The sequence below is a fragment of the Pantherophis guttatus genome, chromosome 4, assembly GCF_059756535.1.
Source record: "Pantherophis guttatus breed Tessera chromosome 4, ASM5975653v1, whole genome shotgun sequence".
Lineage (NCBI taxonomy): Eukaryota > Metazoa > Chordata > Lepidosauria > Squamata > Colubridae > Pantherophis > Pantherophis guttatus.
The window spans coordinates 139,992,205-140,015,877 of NC_142066.1; the positions used below are offsets into that span (position 1 = coordinate 139,992,205).

The window sequence follows — 23,673 nt, forward strand, 5'->3', positions numbered from 1 at the left end:
TCCCTGTTCATCCTAATTCTTTGTTGTTCCCTCTCTCCACTTTCTGCCATGTTAAAAAGCGAGTCTCAGTGTGAGATGCAAACATCAGGTACTGATTTGTCGGGCAGTGCTCAAAGCGAAAAAAGGTCACGAAAGCCAAGGCGGTATTTTTCTCCTGAGGAAAATAGAAAGACTTCTGAGAGATTTAGGACTCAACCCATAACTTCAGCAGAGCGAAAGGAAACAGATCGGTAGGCATTTGTAAAGCTGAGATCACTGAATAATAGTCGATATATTGCACTTTATATTAGTAAAATAAATGAGAGTCTTCAAGGTCTTTTAGGATTTCTTTGCTTTTTTAAATGTAAGTTAAATATTCTTCAGCCAGACAAATAATGCAGTTGGAGGCGGCTGATTTGGAGGAAATGTTTTTATTATACATTGATATATATGCACACACACATGTACATGACTACATTCTATTCCATATTAGGTACAGGAAACAGGTTGTCTTTAAAAGTTCAGCAGTATTCTAAGGTGAAAATAGTAGCCTTTTAAAAAAATCTGAAATCAGTGCTAGATGTAATCATTGGGGAGTATTTAAGGTGTTTTATTTTTATTATTTATGTAATGAATTACCTGATTTCATTTTCCTTCATGCAACTTACACCTGGCTGGAATTGCTTGCGATCCTGCTTTCAGGTTATTTGCAAACAATAGATTATTGCAAACTGAAACACTATCTTATTTGTGGTTTCTCCTGTCTTCTTTGACTTCAAGTGGCTTATCTTTTTCCTTTGTAAAAAAAAAAAAGGCCATTGATTTATCTTTTTTCTTTGTGAAATTTCCATAGGTCAACTTTCAGTCCAGAAATGCCATCTCCTGAAGGTAAGATTTTTTTTGACCCATACTTTTTTCTTGACTATTTTCATTTTACTTTATTTTTACTTATTACATTTATATCCCAGTGTAATCTTGCAGCTCTTGATAGCTAGTATTATATATAAAAACATTTTAACATCCATGGTAAGTTAAAAATGAATCAGACCAAAATGCATCATAAAACAAATCTGAATAAGGCAATATAACAACAATAAAATGAAAGTTCATTAACTGAATTTAAAGCTCTTTAAAACATAATGTTACAAAGCCATCAGAAAAGGTCCAGTCTTATCTTTTTTGGTAGGCTATTCCAAAGCATCATCCTTGCCAGTTAAAAGCTGCATCTCCTTCAGCCCCTCTCACTTCCTGGAAGTGGGGAATTATGGAGTTTCATAGAATAGAATTCTTTATTGGCCAAGTGTGATTAGACACACAAGGAATTTTTCTTGGCGCATACACTCTCGATGTACATAAAAGAAAAGATGCATTCATCAAGAATCATAAGGTATAACACTTACAACCCTCAATGATAGTCATAGGGAACAAATAAGCAATCAAATCACGTTAGGAAACAGTAAATATAAATCTTAAGGATACCAGCAACAAGGTTACAGTCATACAGTCATAAGTAGGAGGAGATGGGTGATAGGAACGATGAGAAGATTAATAGTAATGCAGACTTAGTAACTAGTTCGACAGTATTGAGGGAATTATTTGTTTAGGAAAGTAATGGCGTTCGGGAAAAAACTGTTCTTGTGTCTAGTTCTGGTGTGCAGTGCTCTATAGCGTCGTTTGGAGGGTAGGAGTTGAAACAGTTTATGTCCAGGATGCGAGGGGTCTGTAAATATTTTCACAGCCCTCTTTTTGACTCGTGCAGTATACAGGTCCTCAATGGAAGGCAGGTTGGTAGTAATTGTTTTTTCTGCAGTTCTAATTATCCTCTGAAGTCTGTGTCTATCTTGTTGGGTTGCAGAATCAAACCAGACAGTTATAGAGGTGCAGATGACAGACTCAGTAATTTTTCTGTAGAACTGTATCAGCAGCTCCTTGGGCAGTTTGAGCTTTCTGAGTTGGCGCAGAAAGAACATTCTTTGTTGTATTTTTTTGATGACGTTTTTGATGTTAGGTGTCCATTTTAGCTCTTGAGATATGGTAGAACATAGAAATTTGAAGGTCTTTACTGTTGCTACTGTGTTGTAAGAGGTGGTAGTATGGGAGGGTTTCTCCTAAAGTCCACCACCATTTCTACGGTTTTGAGTGTGTTCAGTTCCAGATTGTTCTGGTTGCACCATGAGGCTAGTTGTTGAACCTCCCGTCTGTATGCAGATTCATCATTGTCTCAAATGAGACCGATCACTGTTGTGTCATCTGTGAACTTCAGTAGTTTAACAGATGGATTGTTTGAGATGCAGTCATTGGTATATAGAGAGAAGAGAAGTGGAGAGAGCACACAGCCCTGTGGGGCCCCTGTGCTAATTGTACAGGTATCTATGTGATTCTGCTTAGCTTCACCTCCTGGTTCATTCATCCTGGATGATCTACCAAATGTTCCAATTTAAGTTGGAATAGATGATCCTGCAGTACCCAATTCAACACCAGCATTTTAAATTATATCTGAAAACCAGTGAGTAATCCACTGAGGATCCTTAGCATAAGATATCACAGGCTTCAGAAAGCCACCAGGTTCTGAATTATCTTCAAAAGAAAGCATCTGTAGAGTGCATTACAATAATCTTAACAGATGGTAATGAAGGCATAAATTACTTTAGCCAGGTCCTCCAGCACCAGGGAAACTGCAAATGGCACATCGGCCAAAGTGAACCAAAGTCCCTCTAGCCATTCTGCTGAGAAGCCATAGTTCCAGGGGCAACATTTGTCTAGCCAGAGATAATACTGATGTCAGTACCCACCTTATTACAACCTCTATTCTGCTGTTGAAGAAGCGAAGGAAACAATTTGCAGGTTGGGGTTGATGTATCCAACACAGAGAAGTCATCCAACAGTTTGGAGAGTGGCATCATTATTGTGTTGATCTATCCAATTTTATCTTATCATCCCAACAATAGAAAGATGCTGTCAATGTGTTCTCCAGGTGGCTGGAGACTATGGCAGTCTGGGGGTAAGTCTGGCTGAAGGTAAACTTCAGGTAGTGAACAGTTTGGAGTGTAAAAGAATTGGCTGTCCTCATTTCTATCTTTCTTTGAGTTCACCTTCAGCAAGTTCTCTTACTCTCAGACTGTCATAACCTTCAGCCACCTGGAGAAGACATTGACAGCATCTTTCTATTGTTGGGGTGATGAGATACAATAGAATAATCTGAAAATAATAATAGAATAAATAATAGAACAGAACAAAATATTGGAAGGGACATTGGAGGTCTTCCGGTCCAACACCCTGCTCAGGCAGAAAACCCTAAACCATTTCAGACAAAAGATAAAGTTGGGTAGACCAACATAATAATGACCACGCACCAAACTGTATTAGATATATTAACCACATCCTGCAAATTGCTTCCTTTACCTCTTCAAGAACAGAATGGAGGTTGTAACTGTTATATACAGTATGTCTTTTGTGTATATGTATGACTATTTGTTTGTGGGGGAGGCCTATTCATATCTTTCTTTCTTCCTGCTTTTGTCTGCCTTTTATCCTTTTTTTCCCCAGTTCACTGTTTTAATGTTTGCTGATATTTAATAAATAAACATCAGGCTATATTTTTTTGCTAAGTGGAAAGGGTGGAATGTTTTCCTAACCTCATCTGAATATAGAGATTGACTGGCAGGTTGTTGGATAGAAATTAATCTGAATATTACATGAACATCCTCTTGCCTTCATATGGGTGTTAAAGAGTGGGAATGGGGATTCATTCCTCCAGTACCACATAAGATATAATGAAACATAAGGATAATATATTCAACACCTTGAGGGCAGCTAGTGATGTTCTGATCAAATAGGTAAAAGGTAAAGATTTCCACTGTCCAGTCATGTCCGATTCTAGTAGGCGGTGCTCATCTCCATTTCTTGGCCGAGGGAACCAGTGTTGTCCGAAGACACTTCAGTGGTCATGTGGCCAACATGACTATGTTGAGATACACAGAACCCTATTACCTTACCACCGCAATGGTACCAATTTATTTACTTGCATTTGCATGCTTTCAAATTGCTAGATGGATAGGAGCTGGGGAAACAACAGGAGCTCATCCCGTCATATGGTGCTTGGGCCTCAACCTGGCAACCTTCCGGTTCACAAGCCCAGAGTAAATGTACATTTTCAAAAACACATGTTCTGAAAGCAAAGAGAAAGAAGGCAGACTAATTTTCAGAGAGGGAAATTTTGACATTAGAGGAATATGTAGGAAACAGTGCTGTTATGCTATAGCCATCAAGAAATACATTCTTCTTTTAATTTTCAAGAGCAAGTCAGACGGGCCAGGTCTTGTTTCTTTGTTGATGTGATAAGACAATTTTTGGAACTAAAGTAAAGGATATCATCAGAGAGGTCAGTGTCTAAGGGCTAATGAATAAATCAAACAGCAACTCTAAAGGTCACATCTGGTCTCAACTTGTGCAAACCTGCTGCAAATGCAGACTGCCCTAGATGCTATCAATTTTTGGAATTAATAACAAAAGGTAACGTGAAAACATCCTGACTGCTACAGTCTTAAATGCTTTGCCTCTGGGGCCATCTGGTAACAAACTTCAATAAAATTTAAAGATCAGTTGGAAGATAGAGGTATAGGGCAGAAAAAGGATTGTCCTGAAGCATTGCCTGTTTATCAGCCCCACAGTGTCTTTCTTCCTAAACTAGCTGGATTGGATGGTGTTCCAATTTAACAGGCAGAGGTTGCTGGTTCATGGTCTCTGTGTCCGCCCTACAAGATAAACCCAGATGAAGACACTGGTTCTCTATAGGAAGATTATAACTCTATTGAAATAGGTTATAGTAAAAGAATAATGCAGGTCTGCCAATGTTTTCCCTTTTGTAATCTGAGAATTTAGGAGAGACAGTCTAAACCTTTATTTCAGTATTTTTCCACCTGCCTGAACTTAACACAGATTGTCCTAACAGCTTCTAGCTGCCTTCTTCACGGTCATCTCCATGACTCCATACATTCTGTAGAACCCATGGGTTTTCAATTGGTATCAGTACCATTCATTCATCAAGGAACCAAATGGATGGAGTTTCTTGTGATTGCTGATTATTACTGTAATAATTCTTTGTCATAGATTAATGATTACCTGATGGGGCTTACCTATTGAAACTTGGGGCCTCTATTGTAGTATGTGTTGTGGGGGATCATTGTCTGCCCTAGAGCCTAATACATCATTTTTTCTGTAGATGAAGAGAAATTAGATGAAAGGGCTAAGCTGAGCGTTGCTGCAAAAAGGTTGCTTTTCAGAGTAAGTATCTTATTTTTCTCAGAACATGTAAATTTCTCACTACTTCAGTTTAAGGCAGGGGTGTCAAACTGGCGGCCCATGGACCAGATGCGTCACACACAGGCCAGACCCACCCCAGCTCTGGGAATGGGAACAACGTTGCGAAAAGTCACATGATGGCAACATGACGTGGCGAGTTTGACACTTGGTGTAAACTCTCATAATGTGCTGAAGATTTCTTCTCCATAAATGTATTGACCCAAGACCTTTTAAGCTAGAAATATATTTGATTTCAGGAAATGGAAAAATCATTTGACGATAAAAGTGTTCCAAAACCACGTTCAAGAAATTCTGCTGTGGAGAGGAGATTACGACGGATGCAAGATAGATCACGCACGCAACCTGTTACAACAGAAGAAGTGGTCATTGCTGCCACGTAAGTCCTAGAAATATGTTAGCTAAAATATTTGCTTTGCTTCTTAATTAGACAGTTTTACTTCCATTCATGAAGTATTTATAGCTAGGTAATTATGAAAGGGTTCTAGCAGAGGGGGAACAATTTTTGGAAAAATATGGTAGCTTAAGGGGAACAACAGTCATTTTTTGGAGTCAATGATTTAAATCAGGACAAATACATGTATACTCTAATTAATAAATCACAGACGATAATAGGATATACTTGATAATAACGGAATCACAGAAGCCTTCTAAACGCATGTACCCTCTTAATAATGAATTCATATTCTGTATGTTTAAAATCCTGCGACTGTCCTTCAAATCTCTGTGCTCTTGTAGACAATATATAAATCAGTTAAACTTTTTGGGAAACATTCCTGTCAGCAAATAACTTGGCCTCGGAAATGCAATTTTATAAAATATTTATTGAACTTTATTCAACTCTGGAAAAGCTACTGTATATCATCTTGCATAGTGAAAACTATATGCTTTCCTTAATGCTGTTCTTTTCTCTTTCCTTGTGAATTTTTCTTCCTCTTGGCTATTTTTTTTTTAAAGTGAACCTACCCCTGCCTCATGTACTGTGAATACCCACACTGTAGTGGCAAGAATACCTAATCCCACTATAGTTAAGAGCACTGTACATCCTACCAGGTACTGAGAGACACAACTTGCATGTAACAGGGAACGCAAGCTTCATTGCTAGCAAATGCATCTGTAAAAGCAAGCGTACTGGATGATTTGAAGACCTTTAAAGAATGGTTGTCTTTCTTATAAAAACCTTTCTTTGTCTACTGCAAAGCAGTCAAACATTTTTGCTTGTTGCACGCTTGATTCAAGAGCTTTTAGATTAGGCACAGTATCTGGTTTCTTTCTTTTTTGGGGGGAGAGGGTCTCATTCTCAAATATAAAAGGGAGGAAACGCATGGAGAAAGTCAAATATACTCATAGGACTTTTACTTTACTTTCTGTCTCCAGTCCCTTAACATTTAGAAAGATTAATGGAAGGATGAACAATTGCACCATCTATAGGTGTAAGCATAAACTTCTCTTCTTGTTTGGGTTGCCCTTCAGCTGCTTAATACTTGTAAAAGAAACTGAAAGGGACACAACTGAAAGTTTAAAATATGGTGAGAAGAAACAATTCAGAATTTTCCTAAAGCCTAGTAATTTTATTGGGATTTCTGTTTCTGTTGACTATAGCTGACTTTGCCGGATGGTCATTGTTAAATTGCAAAGATGGATTGATAAATTAACAAATATCTCTTTACCCACAACATAGACCATCGTGGCTCATCCTTCCATCACTCTTGACTGCTTCCCAATGTCTTTGTATATTTATTGAGAGAATGTGTTTTAACTTAATAGCTCGAGAAAATGGATAATGGGATTGGTGAATCCAAGCAGGAGGTTAGCAAGATTGAAAGTCTATAAAACAATATTGTTCTTAATTTACCCTGCCAGCTATATAAAGTTGTATATAATAAATAAAGTATTCTTGAGGACTGCTCAATTTTTGTATTTAATCAAAAGAGTAAAATATAGGATTATAGAAGGATATAATTACACTGATCTCACAAGCTTACGCAGATTCAAGCCGTAGGTATTATGCATTCAATGAATAACCACTGCTACTGTGTTGACTTTCACTGAAGTGTGAGAAATCTTGCTGGAGTTTCCCGAGTCATTCTCTCTGACTCTGTCTATATTACACATGTGTGCGCGCACACACAAAAACACGAACATATATATCCCAGATCAACATAGAGAATTTGGAATAATTGCCATGTTGCTGTCATTGTTGCCTGTTTTGCATGTAGAAACCAATGCATGTGGTGCTCACTATAGATCTTACGAAACATCTGGCTCAGTCCTTCCTGCCCCTCCCATGAATTGAGCATGCTGCACAAAGATTAATGTTTTCCCCACTTCCTTTTGTTGGTAATAGAAGCTTGAAAGACCGCATAAGCAGTAGCGATAGAATAGATATTGTTTTAGCATAGTCATTACTTTTCTTAAATTGTAGGCAGTGAGTGGAAGGCTAGATAAGATGAAGGATATCCCTCACCCTAAGAATGAATTCCTGCGAAGCAAAAGTAAAATGGGTTCAAGAGTTTGGTATTCTTCTATGCATGTTACTATGAAAATGACACAAATGTCTTGCTATATTCACAACAAATAAGAATCAAAATGAGAATTTTAAAGAAGAAATGTTGAATTTAATAGCTGAGAGTTCAGAAGAGCCTTTCATCAAGATTATATACCCCCTGACTTACGATATTTAGCTACACAATGTAAATTGGTGCATGGCATAGCTATGATTGCTGTCACTCTTTTGGGTTTTAAAACACTGCCCTTAGATAAATGTGGAATACATGATTAAGAAAAGATAATGCAGATCCAGCTGCACAAAACCAAGTTGCCAACACTTTGCTTCTGACTCTTCTTAGGTCTTGTTCGAAGCTTTCCTGATTTTTTTTTTTTTTAATGTCTCATGTGCTATTAAAGCTGCTAGGTATGTTAATTCTGAGATTTCCTTCAAGGTTACAAGCATCTGCCCACCAAAAAACATCAACCAGAGAAGAAATAAAGGAAGCCAAAGATGCTGCTGAGCAAGATCAGTCTGGAGAACCAGATTCTTCTACCCTGAGTTTGGCTGAAAAGATGGCCTTATTTAATAAATTGTCTCAACCAATAACAAAGGCGGTCTTTATAAAGAAGAGGGATCTTAGACAAAGGAGATCGAAAGCTCGTTATCAAACTCAGCCTGTCACTCTTGGAGAAGTTGAGCAGGTACAAATGCAAATGTTTTCTTCTGCTCACAACTCAGCCATGTCATGTTTATTCAGTAGAAATTGTCCACATGGAATTTAAAGTCGTCTTTCATCAAACTTCTTGCATAAAAATGTGGTCCAGAACTTCATCTGACAACAACTCTACTGCTGTTAATCAAGCTATGTGATTAGTGTCTCAGCATGTAGAGATAACCCCTTATCATGAAGCAGACTTTAAACACCCAAACACATTTTTCTAATGCAAGGTAGCTGCCTGTACAAAATTATTTATAATTTTGCAATCCGGTGAAGACAGTACAATATTGAAGCTACATGATTTTTAGTAAGATTGGTACCTAATAGCTGTGCTCTACCTAAGCTGACATTTCTAAATGCAAAGGCATAAATTCTGTAAGTTCTTGAAGTACCTGAAACTGTTAATATCTGTCTTACTCAGGAAAATGTGCTGCTGACGTATTATCCTAAGCAGATTTCAAGTTCTAGTCACAATTCTAGCCCTGAACTCCCAAAGCTATATACTTGCTCTATAATTCTAAACATGTTTACTAGGTAAAAAAATAAATCCCTCTTGGTTTAGGTACAAGTATACCATGATTTTTTTCCATATTGGAAATTTAATTTCAGAGGCCCAGCTGCTACATGGAACCAACTTGCCTATAAATAGGGTAAACATGGACTGTGTTTATCTTCAGGGCTTAGATGATTTGGTTTATAAGCAAGTTGTTTGCTGCTATTGTTCTTACATCCAGTAATTGAACACAGTTTTTATTAGGATCAGTGACCAGTGCATATTCAAGAATTCTAATTCTAAACATTTTCCTCTGTATGTGACCAATATTGCTAAACTAGCTTTCAGGGTTGAAAAATGGTACAAATAGCAAATACCTATTTTTTGGAGTATAAGACGCATCCCCCACCCCCATAAAAGTGGGTGGAAATGTCTGTGTGTCTTATACAGCGAATGTTGCCAAAGCCCCGCCCACCTGCCAGCCCCCACCCTTCGGCCGCTTTCAGCCTCCACGCATTGCAATTTCAGCCTTCGCATGCCCCATTTTAGACCCGTTCCAGGCTGCGGGGATCACCACAGCACATCGCCACACATCGCCACCTCTGTGTGTTGCATTTTCTGCCTCCACGTGACGCATTTTCTGCCTCTGCACACACCATTTTTGTCCGGTTCCAGGCAGCGGGGATTGGCAGCGACAATCCCCGCTGCCTGTAACAGGCTGAAAGTGCGATGCGCAGAGGCCAAAAATGAGGCATGCAAAGGTAAAAAATGTGACACACGGAGGCAGCAATCGGCAGCAATGTGTTGTGGTGTTCCTGGCAGCCTGGAACTGGTCTACAACAGAGCATGCAGAAGCCAAAAACACGATGCACGGAGGCCAAGAACATGACGCACAGAGGCCAAAAATGCAACGTGTGGAAGCGGCGATGGGCTGTGGCAATCCCCACAGCCTTGAACAGCTGACTGGCAGTATTCCTGGAGGCCATCCAAACGCCAGTCAGCTGCTCGTGCTGAATCAGGCTGCAATAACGTGCTGAAGCTGACCAGCCTGTTTGCTATTTGCTGCAAGGACACTAGCCAGATGAATATCAATGGATGCTGGTAGGCAGAGGCAGAATTTTTTTTTCTTGTTTTCCTCCCCAAAAACTAATGTGCATCTTATATTCTGGAGTGTCTATACTCCAAAAAATATGGTTTCTTCTTTTAACATTAAGGTTTTTCCCCCCTAGTATAATTGACCCATGATGGCATAGCTGTGTTGAGCTAATCTGGATATAATCATGTTCTGCAGCAAATAATATTTTTAAAAACCTCTACATTCTATAAATTTTATTTAAAAGTGGTAGCACTAATAGGTTAAGCATACATGTACAATAGTTGAATTGGAGAATTAAAATATAAAGGCTAATGCTTTCTGACCATGTACATAAATACTTAGAAATACAGTAAAAGTATTTTTTTCAAATTAAACTACTATATTTTTATCTTACTGTTCCTTCAACTTACATACAAGGTTCACTCCAATTCTTTTCCCCCATGCTTATTTCCTGCAACTTTTATAAAATAGATTGTATGAAGAGAATGAGTTCATATATTGTGGTAAATCAAAGTGTGATTTATTTGTATATTATCATGCTATTCGGCTCTTTATTAATTCAGCTGAACAGAATTAAGCAAATGATGATTTAGTGTGATATATGAATTTAGTTAGAAAACTTTAATCTGAAAGTCACCCAGCAAGTTTTCTGCTGAATGAGGAATTGAATCTGAGGCCTAGTTTGACTTTCTAATCCTCAGTTGGAGAACGTGTGGCTTTCCAGATGAATGCTAGACTTTAGCTGTCCTAATCTGAGATTGGGACAATATAAATTCTAATCCAACATCAGGAAAGGACCAAGATTTCCCACTTCTGTTTCTGATTTGCCACATTCATCAGCCAACCTATATGATTGTAGGTTTTTTAAGAAGTTAAGAAAAGTAGGTTTGTAAATAAATATACTTCTCAGTTGATGAAAAGAGAACCATTGAGAATCTTGAATTGCAACTGTTTCCAGAAGCAGCATTTTAAAAATATGGAATTATGGCAGAAGAAGAAAAGAAAACACAATTGTTCTCTTCTATCTCATTTTCACTAGTCTCCTTATGCTTCTGTACGATCATGTTGCCAACTCAGCATCTGAAAGGTTACAATAATGAATAGCTAGCATAATTGCTGGTTATTACACAGTTTTTCTTGTAGACAACCAGTTTTTAAGTCTCTATCTCATTCCATAGGTACAGAGTGACAGCGAGAAGATCACTCCTCTGTCTCCAACTACTATAACATCCGTATCAAGCATGATATCTGCGTTGTCACCATTATTTAGTAAAGATCTCCATGTGAAGGCAGCAGAAGATCCAATGGTCCGTAAACCTGATTTCAAATACCACCCTTCAGTGGAAAGCATGGATTTGTCTTTAAAAAACACCCCGAAAACAGAATTGTGGCAGCCTTCATTAGAAATAAGAGAGAACAATCAGCAGTTGAGAGACCATGAAGAAGCAGAACCCAAGGAATTTGCAAAATGGGAAATGAATGGCGTAAGAAAGCATAGCTCCTTTGAGGAAGAGCCCCCACATCCTCTTCCTGATAACACAGTGGACGACAACAAAGAGATGAAATATGCATTCCCAAGAAAAAACAGCATGGAATTGCTTAGCCTACAGTCTCTTTGTCAGCGTACTGAAGAAAAGGTCATTGACATCCTGCCAGCGAAACAAGGAGTCAAAGGGCAGTCCTTTGAGGAGTTGATGGAGTGTGAAGGAATTGCCATGGACTCAACACTGCGAAGAGGTAAATGGTTCACTTCCAGTTCTTCGTTTGTCTAAATAAATCTTAATCTCCTCATTATACGAATTTTAATCAGCATTTAGCTCCCAGTGAAGGTGTGTGTGTGTTTGTATATGTGTAGGTGAAAATGAAATTATAGAGAATGGATTGAAGCAACATGCCTTGTAAGCTACAATCTAAAAATACCCTTCCTTCCCTTTATAAATTCTTATGTTTAAAATGTGCATTTTAAAAAGCTGCCTGATTAAGTGGAACACATTTTTGAGTTAGTTGCCTGATTAATCAATTAAATATTGCTGCCCTAAATTCAATATGTGATTATATCCTATTAGTAGTTATTCTCAGGAAATCTATTTGATTATCAAATGTAGCAGTTAATTTTTTTCCTTTTTAATAAAATCAATGATGATTTTTTTATATCAATCTTCCATAGCTTTTCCAGGAAATATATATATATATATTGCAGTATAGCATGTGTTGTTCTCCCCAGAGGCACTGACAAACCAAATTTCTAAAATTCAAGTTATGTTCAAAGTTTTATTTATTTACTCATTAATTGTATTGGCCACCCACCTTAGCACAGGGTAAGGTAAAGATAAATTACCTTAAAGAGGCCTATTTTTCTTTATTCATTTTTTTTCCTAATGCAAATTTGCTGAAATACATTTACTGATTTAAAAAAAACATTTGAAAATCATTTTTTTTATAAAATAGTGTTTTATTCAGTGAATACATTATTTGTAAACCATGGTTTATGCTTTAATTTATTGTGCACATCAAGCCCTTGAGATTTAGTAAAAGTATGGTTAAGTAAATCATGGCTTGGCATAATATGTGAACCAAATACCGTGTTTCCCCGAAAATAAGACTCTGTCTTATATTTTTTTGAACCTGAAATAAGTGCTTGGCCTTATTGCCATGCGCTCAAAAACCCGATTGGGCTTATTATCAGGGGATGTCTTATTTTGGGGGAAACAGGGTAAGTATTTGAATATTTGTACAACATATTAAAACATATTTCTTACTATAAGAATAAGGACTAACATGCGGTTTTGATACTGATTGATATTTAGTTCTAAATGTTTACCTTTTTAAAAACAATCATTAGATTATTTGTTTAAGATATAAAAGCCTTTCACGCTGTAATTATTTCATTCCCTGGCAATAAAATAATCCCAACAATCACATTATAGTGTTCCAGAACAAATTTTTAAAGCAAACTAGATAGTATTTCTTTCTGAACAATTGAGAAAAGTCAAAAAGTCAACTTCCACCCGTAGTGCTTTTAATTTTACTAGGAACAAAGAAATCTAGTACTTTTTTCACAGTTCCTTTTTTATGTGATATAAGAGGAAAAGTGCCAATTTTTTCATCAGGGAAAACCTACTAGATATTTTGCAATCACCTTATGGAGGACTCAACTTTTCACAAATTATCTTTGTATAGAGGCATATGTTATATATTTGAACCAGAGGTTATATGATTTAGTGATTTTAAATTGGCTGTTTTACAGATCCAAATTCTGATTAAGTTTATCTTCTATACTATGATGAGCAGAAGTACTAAGCAAGGAACACAAATAGCTCATGGGCTTTGGATCTATCATCCAAAATCTAACTAGGACTAAAATCAACTCAGATCAATTGAATGCTGCCACCTGCTGAGAAATATTTGTTATTACTAATCCAGACAAATTGGAAGGTTCCTACGAATATTAATAAAAACAATGAAAATAAATAGTGCTTGAATAACATAAAAGGTTATCAGAATTACTACTCCACAGTGAATTGGACATTTGAAATTAAATTTATTGAAAAAGTAGTAGTGTTGTATTACTATTGCTTAGCACTTCAGGCATTTGAAAAAAAGTTATTATATTTTAGAGATTAATTTATTATTTTTATTAAATAATAAAAGGATATTATTTTAGATTATTCCACCTCTATTATTTTTATAAATAACTCAGGGTGGTAAGCATATCTAATACTCCTTCTTATTTCTATTTTCCCCATAACAACCCTGTAAGGTAAATTGGGCTGATAGGGCGGCCCAGAGTTACCCATCAGGTTTCATGCCTATGATGGGACTAGAACTCACAGTATCCTGGTTTCTAGACTAGCATATGTGGCTTGGAGCATGTGGAAATGTGAAAATCATATGCCACATTCAAAGCGGCTACATCTTTTCCAAGGCACACCAAGATTGAAAATCTGTCTGGAAAGTTGAAAAACCACATCCAGACATTATACAACTCTATGTAATCACTAGGTAGTCAATCTTGGAATATATTTTTTAATCATATTTTAAAAGCTGCAGTAATCTATTAGCTGTGAGGACAAACACTAATTTTTAGTTATGAGTACTATAAAGGCATATTAAAAAGTAGAAGTCGTTTATCGATTTAATTGATGCAAAATATGCAGGAGGTTCTTGCAATGAAGCACTAATGATGAATTTCTCCCCTTCAGAGATTGATGAACCATCTTCAGAGTTTAGAGCAGCTGCAACAGAGAGTGTTTCTCAATCAGCAGCAGTGCTGTCCTGTAGGCAACAGGAAACCTTTGAGCTGTTAGGAAAAGAAGGCTTTAGTGACAGTAAAGCTGAAATAACAGAGGACACCCTTGATGCATCCAGCAAAACTATGTCCATTAAAGAAAGGTAAATAGACTCTTCTGAGTGTATGATTGTCCTCTTATTTTTAGGAGGAGTCTAGTTTAGTAATGATACAGAAGACCATTCCTTGTGGACAATCTTCATCTATATAGTGGTACCTTGGTACTCGCCGTTAATTGGTTCCAGGAGGCATGACGAGTACTAAAAACGGCGAGTACCAAACAAACCATGTGATTTAAAACGTGACCCTTTGTAGCAAGTCACGAGGCAGCTGAGACATAGTAATTCTAGCTTGCACATTGAATACCAAACAAATGATGAGAGCTAGGCGACAAAATTTTCACATTGAAATGTGTCAGGTTACAAAATTTGATTAGTTTTAGATGAGTACCAAGGTACCTTTGCATATTTTAAGCCACCTTTTTGACTGCTAGAAATAGAACAACATGATCCTCAATTCTATCGGATAGTTAATTTATTAAGTAAGGCATCCTTGCAAACACGAGAAAACAGAGTCTGAAATGTGGTTTTAATCAGACAGCTGAATAAATGGTTAACTTTAAGGAGAGCAAACCAAGCAATTGCTTATTACAGTTATCCTGTTGCCAAAATATAGCTGTGGATGCAGTGTTTAGCATTTTGTGAGTCTCCCACTCTTCTCTTTTAAACAAAGAGTTTTTTCTTTGTGGTATGTTGTCAGTATCAAACTGAAAAAAAATGTTATGCTTTGCTCGATCCATATGATGAAGCAGAATGAATTATAGCAATTGAACAAATGAATATGTTACAATACACTATTCCACATCTGTGCAAAATCTAAGCTATTTTGGCATGGTTTGCTTTTAAGCATACATTATATACAATTCCCAATACAGCTATTGGCCACACATCTTTTTTTCCATGGCAGGATTACAACGTAAAAACTGTAGTTTGATCGTTTTAATAACTTTCAGAATTATGTCAAGATGTCAAGATTTCCATACAGTAAGAAATTTGGCTTGGTGTAATTCATGGCCTATAATTTCTTTTTACTTTTAAGCGAGGAAGTAATATTTGCAGACTTCATGAAGAACTGGGACTACAGGTAGTTCTCAACAGCTATTTGTTTAGTGACCTTTCAAAGTTATAATAGCACTGTAAAAAGTGACAGGACCATTTTTCACACTTAGGACTATTGCAGCACCCCCATGGCAGGGGTGAAATGCTCCCGGTTTGGACCGGATCACCCGATCTGGTAGCGATGGAGGCGGGTGGTTCAGAGAACCGGTAGCAAAAATCCCTCCCCCCCCCACTGCCCTCCCTCATGCTCAGCTGAGCGGCACAATCATCAGAGGCTTTTTTTTTTTACTTCTAAAAGCATTTTTTCTACAACCTCTTCGGCCGAAAAAAATGCTTTTAAAAAAAAAGCCTCTGATGATCCCAGCTGAGTTGCCTGATCGTCAGAGGCTTTTTTTCTTTTAAAAGCCTCTGACGATCCAAGCTGAGTTGCCTGATCGTCAGAGGCATTTAAAAGAAAAAAAGCCTCTGACGATCAGGCAACTCAGCTGGGAGCATTTTTTTACAACCTCTTCACTGAAGAGTTTGTAGGGAAAATGGTTTTAAAAGTTTTTTTTAAAAATGGCCACGCCCACCCAGTCACATTACCCCCCCACCAAGCCACGCCCACAGAACTGGTAGTAACAAATTTTAGATTTCACCACTGCCCCATGGTCACATGATTAAAAGTCAGATGCTTAGTAACTCATTAATATTTACGATGGTTGCACTGTCATGTGATAATCTTTTGTGACCTTCTGACAAGCAAAGTCAATGGGGAAGCCAGATTCACTTAACAATTGTGTTACTAATTTATAAACTGATGTGATTCACTTAACAACTGGGGCAAGAAAGGTCGTAAAATGGAGCAAAACTAACTTAAAAACTGTCTCACTTAGTAATAGAAACATTGGGGTCAATTGTGGCCATAAGACCAGAACTACGTGTAGTCACCAGTGCAAAGTTTACCACGTTCATAAATTTCATGGTGGGGAAATATTGTCATCTCAGAAATGTCTCTAAAAAGCAGTGTTTTCATGTGTTCAATAAAATCTTCAATGGACACAAGTGGTGGTCATAATTTCTGGAGGAGGAATTGGAAAAACAATGGCCTGGCAAGGTGACAGCCTGACTTCTTATAAGTACATTATATCCCTCAAAGAGAGGAAAACTAACTTCTCTTGGATAAGAAGTGGACATTGTTTCTCCTAATTTATATCTTTGAACACGATATAAGTTTCACGATATGCACGATATCAGTTTCACGTAACTTAACACTCAGTTTTGGAATGGAAAAGTAAGGATAAATTGTATTCCAACTGCGGCATGCATCCATATTTGTACCAAAACGCAAGCGCGCGTGTAGGTTTACTTGCCATATGATAGAGGTGTCAGATTAAGTTCAAGTGATTTTCTAATTGGGTGCTGGAATAGATGGTACAGCTGTGTATATTTTTGTCTCCATTGTAAATTATCTTTTTTTATCCTCTTGTTTATTGATAAATTGTTCATTAGTCATGCATCATCTGTAATCAGAATATATGATATTTTTAAGGGCCAAACCCAGTTTGCTTGTAATCATATTGTAATTCTTGTAATGGCAGGTAATATTCTATATTGTTTATTTGTCTTTTAACATTTCTTTTTGTATAATATCAATTCACTTAAGGTTTCCTTTTTTTGTAAGGGAAGTAACGGAAAGCACAGATAAGGAACATGAAATGAAAGAAGGGTAATAGGGTTGAATTCACTTATCTGTCCTGAGGCTTAGTTTGATGAGGGAAGGTGAGTAAGGAGCTTTAAAAAAAGAAGAAGAAGAAGAAGGCTTTCATTTGAAAAAAGAGGGGAGGGGAAACTCAAGTGGAAACTGAACTGGGACAGTGTCCTCTGCTGTGGTTCTCCATTTCTCAATCTTACTTTGAAAATTCTAACAAACATTGGATTTCTTGGATGGCCTTCTTTAAAAGCACCTTCGGTTGTACGAGACACAGCACCAGGGCCCCCACCTTACACACAATTCAGATTTTGGAATGGGATGTGATCAAGATTGAAATGCCAGTTCTAAATGAGGAGTGGACATCCTCATTTAGAATAGAACATCCTGTGTTTGGGGTCTGCTGCTCCCATTTCACCACCAGCCACGATTGCCCCAAGGTTCATGTGGCACATTATCCTTTTTGCTGAAAGGGAGTAAGGAAAACAGCCAAACTTTCTAAAACTGGGATTTAATAACAAGAAAGTAACTATTCCTCAAAGGACTTATTTTCAGATCTCACTATTTGGTAGCACTTGTCTGAATTTGTTTCAAGTTGTCATTGTGTCCTTTTTGAACTGGATGCAATACTCCAAGGGGTGTCTGACCAGGACATAGTAGATCTCAACACTGTGTTTGTTAATACCCACCACATCACCAGAGTTCTTATCTTTTCTTTCTTAGTTTTAATTTTCAGTTTGAGTTTCATTGGGTCCTGCCCAAAATAATTCTAAGATTAAGAAGAATGCCATTTCAGTATTTAAAAGAATGAACACAACTCTTCATATATTTTTCGAAAGAAGAATTTAAGATCGCTTATTACTAGATTTTTGTTTATATGTGACATTTAAATGATCTAGGATTTGTTGTATCTATGTTTAAGATTACTTTAACTTAAGGATTGTATCATGGGTTAGTTACCAAATCTTTTTTCTGTACATATAAACTAAAATATGAAGTATGGTTATGTCAAAGAGTAAGGTTTCTGAAAGTCAGAATTGGCTTTGTCTCCATTATTGAATGGACTTGTCAGTGGAATACATTTAATTACTTCACACAGTTTACATTCATAGATCCAACCAAGTCCATATTTTTTTTTTCTTCAGGCTGGCACTCCTAAAGAAGAGTGGTGAGGAAAACTGGAAAAACAGATTGAATAAAAAAACGGAGCATGGACGAGCATTAGGCACCGAACTTAGCACTCAACTTCAGGAGAAGGAGCAATTATTTACAAAGAAGGTATAGTTCCCTATATTTAGAAATAGCATTCCTCTTTAGAATTTCTTTTTTTTACTTCAAAAGTTTCCATAGTGGGAAAGAAGTTCTGAAAAGACAAAAAGTTCCATATATTACAGAATTATTAAATCACTCATAGTATTTAGATTGGCCATACCATAAATTTAAGTGTTTTATGGTTTCCATTGTGTAACCTCATTGGTTTGCCAACAACAGTAATCTTTATACAATATTTTATGTGATAGTCTGTCAGAAACAATCTTTATAAGCATATGCTACAATAAATCATGTACTTTTAAAGTTTAGTATTTTTATATTTCTTGAAGTATTGCTATAGCAATACATTATTCCTCTGGTTTTATAAGAAGGTAAGATCATTTAGAACTGTTCGTATATTAGGATTTTATCTCTCCCCAAGTTTCAAAATACTTTGAAAATGTATTTCTGTATCACATCCTGGATTTGGTTTTATGTAGGTTCTCAGCAATTCCCAACATGTATATCCCACTGGTCTGCCCGCCCCCAATCTTGCCAGTATATTCCTGTCCACTCCATTGCCAACATCCTGTCATAGCATAGCCACCAATCTATCTACCTTCTTGTATTCTCCTTGCTTTCACTCCTCAGCTGCTTCTGCACCTAACATCCTAGTTTGGGATATCCCAGTGGCTCTGCCCATTGGTTTTTTTTCCCTCTCTCCCACCCCATATTTCTGCATCCTACAGACTAGCCCTGATTTATTCTGTAATTCAAAACTTGTATTTTGGCACCAACCTTCTGAACCCCCTGCACTATGAGTAAGTTTATGGACGAAATGTTTTGGACATCAGTGGCAAATAGTTAATAATTCAATATATCCTACCTGGCTGCAATCCTGTATGAAATAGTATTGTGTATCTCAGAAGGAAATTTTGAAGGCACAGGAGACACTGTGACACATGTCAGTATATAGCTATATATTTGGTTTCATTGGTGAATGATTTGGTATCATTGTGGGAGGACTATCATGTAATGATAACTAAAAATCAGGATTTGCTAGTATCTTTTCTGATTAACACAAATAGGACGTTTAACATGATTTCTTAGAAAGCTACGCTTAAATATTTTTCCTTTAACAGCAGAATGGCTAAAGTAGCTCAATGCAAAAAAAATTGTGCCATTCAGAAGATGCTCCCGGCCTGCTTGTTCCCTCAAAGCTGGCATGTGTAAGGGTTGAGTGAGCTGTTTTTCTGTCTCTGTACCAGTCAAGGCAAAACAGATCCTTTTGGGATGGGGGCAGTGTTGAAACTTGCAAGTGGACCATTGTTCTTTTGGCATAGCTCTTGCCTCATCAGCTTTCCCAACTCTTGGGTGTAAGCAAGTCATTAGTAGTCAGCCTTTGTTGCAGCCGAGTCATGTAGGGAAAAGAAAACAACATCTTGGGATCAGTTGAAAACAACAAGTGGAAACAAGATAGTGGAGGGACTAAGTAGCTGGCTGAGGAGGTTCAATGTAGGTAGTTCTTCAGTTATGATGGTAATTGGGACTGAAATTTCTTATGCTAAGTAATGCTGTCAAGAATCCTGATGTTAAATGGCTCTGGGCTGCAAGAAGCCCTGAGATGCAGTGCTGCAGGAAGCCCCAGCTGCTCCAGATCAGCCCCTACTGCCTTCATCACCCTGCATTTCAACGTCCTGCCACCCTGCAGTCCATCACCCCAACTGACTTGGAAACAGTGAAGGACCGGGCTGCAGTGCCTCTGCCAGAGAAAAAGGAGCACAGGAGGGCGGTGTGCAGCCCTCTTGTGCTCAGTTTTCGCTGGCAGAGGTTTGCAGGAGGCCATCCCAGCCAAAAACAAAGCTCGGGAGCCTGTTTTCACTGGCAGAGTACTTGGATCACAGGCGCCCCCAACACGAGTGATATCACGCTGGCCATGCCCACCCTGGTCCCCTGAGTCAAACACAACCCTGGTGCAGCCTTCAATGAAATCAAGTTTGACACCCCTGGTCTAGAAGCCCTCTTTATTTAAATGTGCAGAAAAATTGCACATAATTTCTTCATAGGTGGGTATTGTGCAAACAGCATTCTGCATATCTTTCCTGCTCAGTAGAATTCAACAGCGGATTTAAAAGCTTCCCCAATCAACTTCTGTGCAATTACACAAGTACAGAGGTGTTTTTTAAAAAAGGATTGAACTGGGGTGGTTGCTAGCTATTTTTTTAAAAAATTGATATTTTTTGTGGAATTTTGATGAGGGGATTGTTCTTATGAGAGAATTTATTACAGTTCAAGGGACAAGACTGAGTTATGTCTTTTGCATTCTTATTGGCTGGTTTCCGGTGGGAAGCATCTATTTGCTCATGGAGATTAGAAGATTTTCATTGGATTCCTGGGCCAATATGAGCCAACATAATCTCATTGCTGGCTTCAAAATAGTGTGTAGACACTCTGGAATGTAATTGGGGCTATAAAGAAATGCCCATAAGCATCAGCCAGAAATTTGAAACAGAAACACATTTGCTTAAAACTCATATGAATTGATTTACTTGAATAGATGTAAATTTAGATTTCCAAATTTGAGATTGCTTAGGATCTAAAAAGCAAAACTTTAAATTTGCTCTGAAACTGCAGCCACTGCAGTTCTTCATAGAGGTGTATCTTGTGAGTGGCCAGGTATTCCTTTGAGCAAACTGATCAATGATTTCTGCACATTACATAATTTAAATCTCTGTTTACAACAGGTTTATTCCTGCCTGGGAATAAACAAGTTTATTCCTGTTTGGGAAACACCAAAACTGGCAATAGGCAGTCCAGACCCAAGAGATTACCATATTTTTCAGAGTATAAGACGCACCTTTTTCCTCCCAAAAAGAGGGTGAAAATCTGGGTGCATCTTATACTCCGAATGTAGCCCCGCCCAGCTTCTCAAATGGAGGTTTCAGTGGCTGAAAAAAACCATCAGAAACGAAGCTTCAGAAAAGAAGCCCCCAAACAGAGCTTCAGAAAAAAAGCTCCCAAACAGAACTTCAGAGGCTTTTTTTCTGAAGCTGTTTTGGAGGCTTTCAGGGATAGGAAAAAAAGTTTTTTTCCAAAACAGAGTATCAGAAGTTTCAGGGGCAGAAAAAAAAGCAAAAAAAAAAAAAAAAAAAGCAAGGCACAGAGTTCACAACCAAGGAACCTGTTGCTAAAATTCATCTCTGGGAACAGCTGATTGGGGGTATTCTGGGAGGCCGATCCACCTGCCAATCAGCTTTTTTCTTATTTTCCTCCCCAAATACTAAGGTGCGTCTTATACTCCGAAAAATACGATATTTGGTCCCGTGATGACCTTTGGAACACCTCAGTTATGTATCTATTCTTCCTGAAAGTGTAAACCCATTTAAAACAAGCAAATTCTACTTTACAAGATCTCTATTCTATCAGAATTTAATCTCAGTTTATTTATTTTGTCCACTATGTCAGTACATCCAGACTCTAGTTCAGAACCTCCAACTTCTCCTGATTCATAAGGAAAAGATGAACGCTGTTAGGTTACTGACAACATTCTAATCTAAGTAATGCTGCAGATAAGTAGTGTCATGTGACATCTTACACTGTTGCTTGCTGGGTGCAGAGTTAGTTACCTAATTCTATTTCCTGAGACAATGCCTTCAAATTGGTGGGCAAACAGTACAGTACAACACTTCCTGTCCCTTCACAGAAACAGGCCCAGAGAATACCTTGGTCAACTATGAAAATTGCTGAATGAGCAATTGACATCAATAAAGCCCCATATCTCTATTTCTCTGTTAGAGAGCACGTATCAGGGCAACGATGGTTGATTCAGATCTAAAACTAGCAATTAACCCAATCTGAAAAGAATGGTGTTTCTTGACATGCTAGACTACATGTATTAGTTAAAAGTTCTAAATAGTGAGATTTTTTTTTTCAGAAAAAGTATCTCTAAGATTATTCCAAGTGGAATGTCAATTCATTGCAATTTTACAATCAATGGTAACCAGCCTTACATTCGAGATGAAAGTTTTTGGGTCAAAATTTTTTTGTGGGAATGGGTTATGAATTCTTTTTAAAAACTTCTCTGAACGCCACTTTTATAGTCTAGTGATATATATAGATAGATAGATAGATAGATAGAGATATAGATAGATATAGATATAGATATAGATATAGATATAGGGAATAACGGTACTATTTCATGAAACAGTATGGCTTAAAAGAATCTTAAATTCTAGTTCAGTACTATAACAACCATACTGAGAATTGTTTGACAAATGGTTAGTGATAACTTCTTTATCTCATTCAACTCAGGGTTGCTATTAGTCAGTTGTTGGTGCATGCAATTATTAGGTAGAGTTGGAGCAGTGAGTACTTTTGCTTTGTATGTTTTTCAAGTACAAAAAATACAAAATAACATCAACCCGAAGCACCACTAAATATAAATGTCATTGGAATAAAAAAGGAATGGTTTTAAGCAATAAAGTGGTGCCAACAAATGCTTGAATAAACTTTAATCAGTAATCTTTTAGTTAAGATTGCAAATTATCTAGAAATTAAAGACAGTCCTAAAATATTTAGGCATGTTAACACCTTGAAAGAATGTAAGAAACACCAAACTTTCAACTTTAGTGTAGTTATGTAATAGTATGTGGGAATGACTTTGGGAGACAGAAGGAAGAGCCACAGACAGTAGAATGATCAAATAAGAGGCAGCTGAGCTCATAGAAGAACTGGGGGCATACAGACATCTCAGAAGGGACCCTCCCTAGTTTCTTGGGTTATAGGGGTGAAGGGGAAAGATGTACTTTCAGGCTTGTAAGATTCTGTTTATGTAACATTACAATAAAGTAAAATTAGTGCATATGGGTATGCTTCCTGTCTGGGCTATCTCACAATAAAATATTATTTCAGAATGAGGAATTTCAGAAGTTGATAGCTGTAAAGTCTAACCCTGACTCTTTTGCAAATGCAAATGTTTTAAATTAAGATATGGAAATCATTGAGATTTATGGAAATCGCATTCAGAAATAATAAAATATTTTAAATAAATACATGCACAGTTTAATATTGCATATGCCAATCTCCATGGTATCATGGTATTGGTAATAGATATATATGGATTAATTGTGCCCATCTGCTACAGTTGTTGACACAATTGTTGCATTTTACTGCATTAGGGTAGACTAATCGTTAATTCATAAGTATAAAGTTGTAATTGGTTTAATATTTT

General features: G+C 37.3%; 1 protein-coding gene across 50 annotated transcripts in view; it reads left to right on the plus strand.

Annotated features, from left to right (window-relative positions):
• SVIL (supervillin) overlaps positions 1-23,673 on the plus strand; it is a 173,912-nt gene that overhangs the window by 116,298 nt on the left and 33,941 nt on the right. For 21 of the 50 annotated variants that reach the window (XM_087892940.1, XM_087892957.1, XM_087892941.1 and 18 more), the window contains 7 exons: positions 833-867; positions 5,201-5,262; positions 5,538-5,677; positions 8,241-8,490; positions 11,275-11,833; positions 14,299-14,488; positions 18,338-18,470. In XM_087892940.1, coding sequence (XP_087749066.1) covers positions 833-867; positions 5,201-5,262; positions 5,538-5,677; positions 8,241-8,490; positions 11,275-11,833; positions 14,299-14,488; positions 18,338-18,470 — 1,369 coding nt within the window. Of the gene's footprint in view, positions 1-59; positions 231-832; positions 868-5,200; positions 5,263-5,537; positions 5,678-6,255; positions 6,352-8,240; positions 8,491-11,274; positions 11,834-14,298; positions 14,489-18,337; positions 18,471-23,673 lie in introns of all 50 variants that reach the window. The other 29 variants (XR_015734081.1, XM_087892926.1, XM_087892927.1 and 26 more) reach the window with 3 other exon arrangements.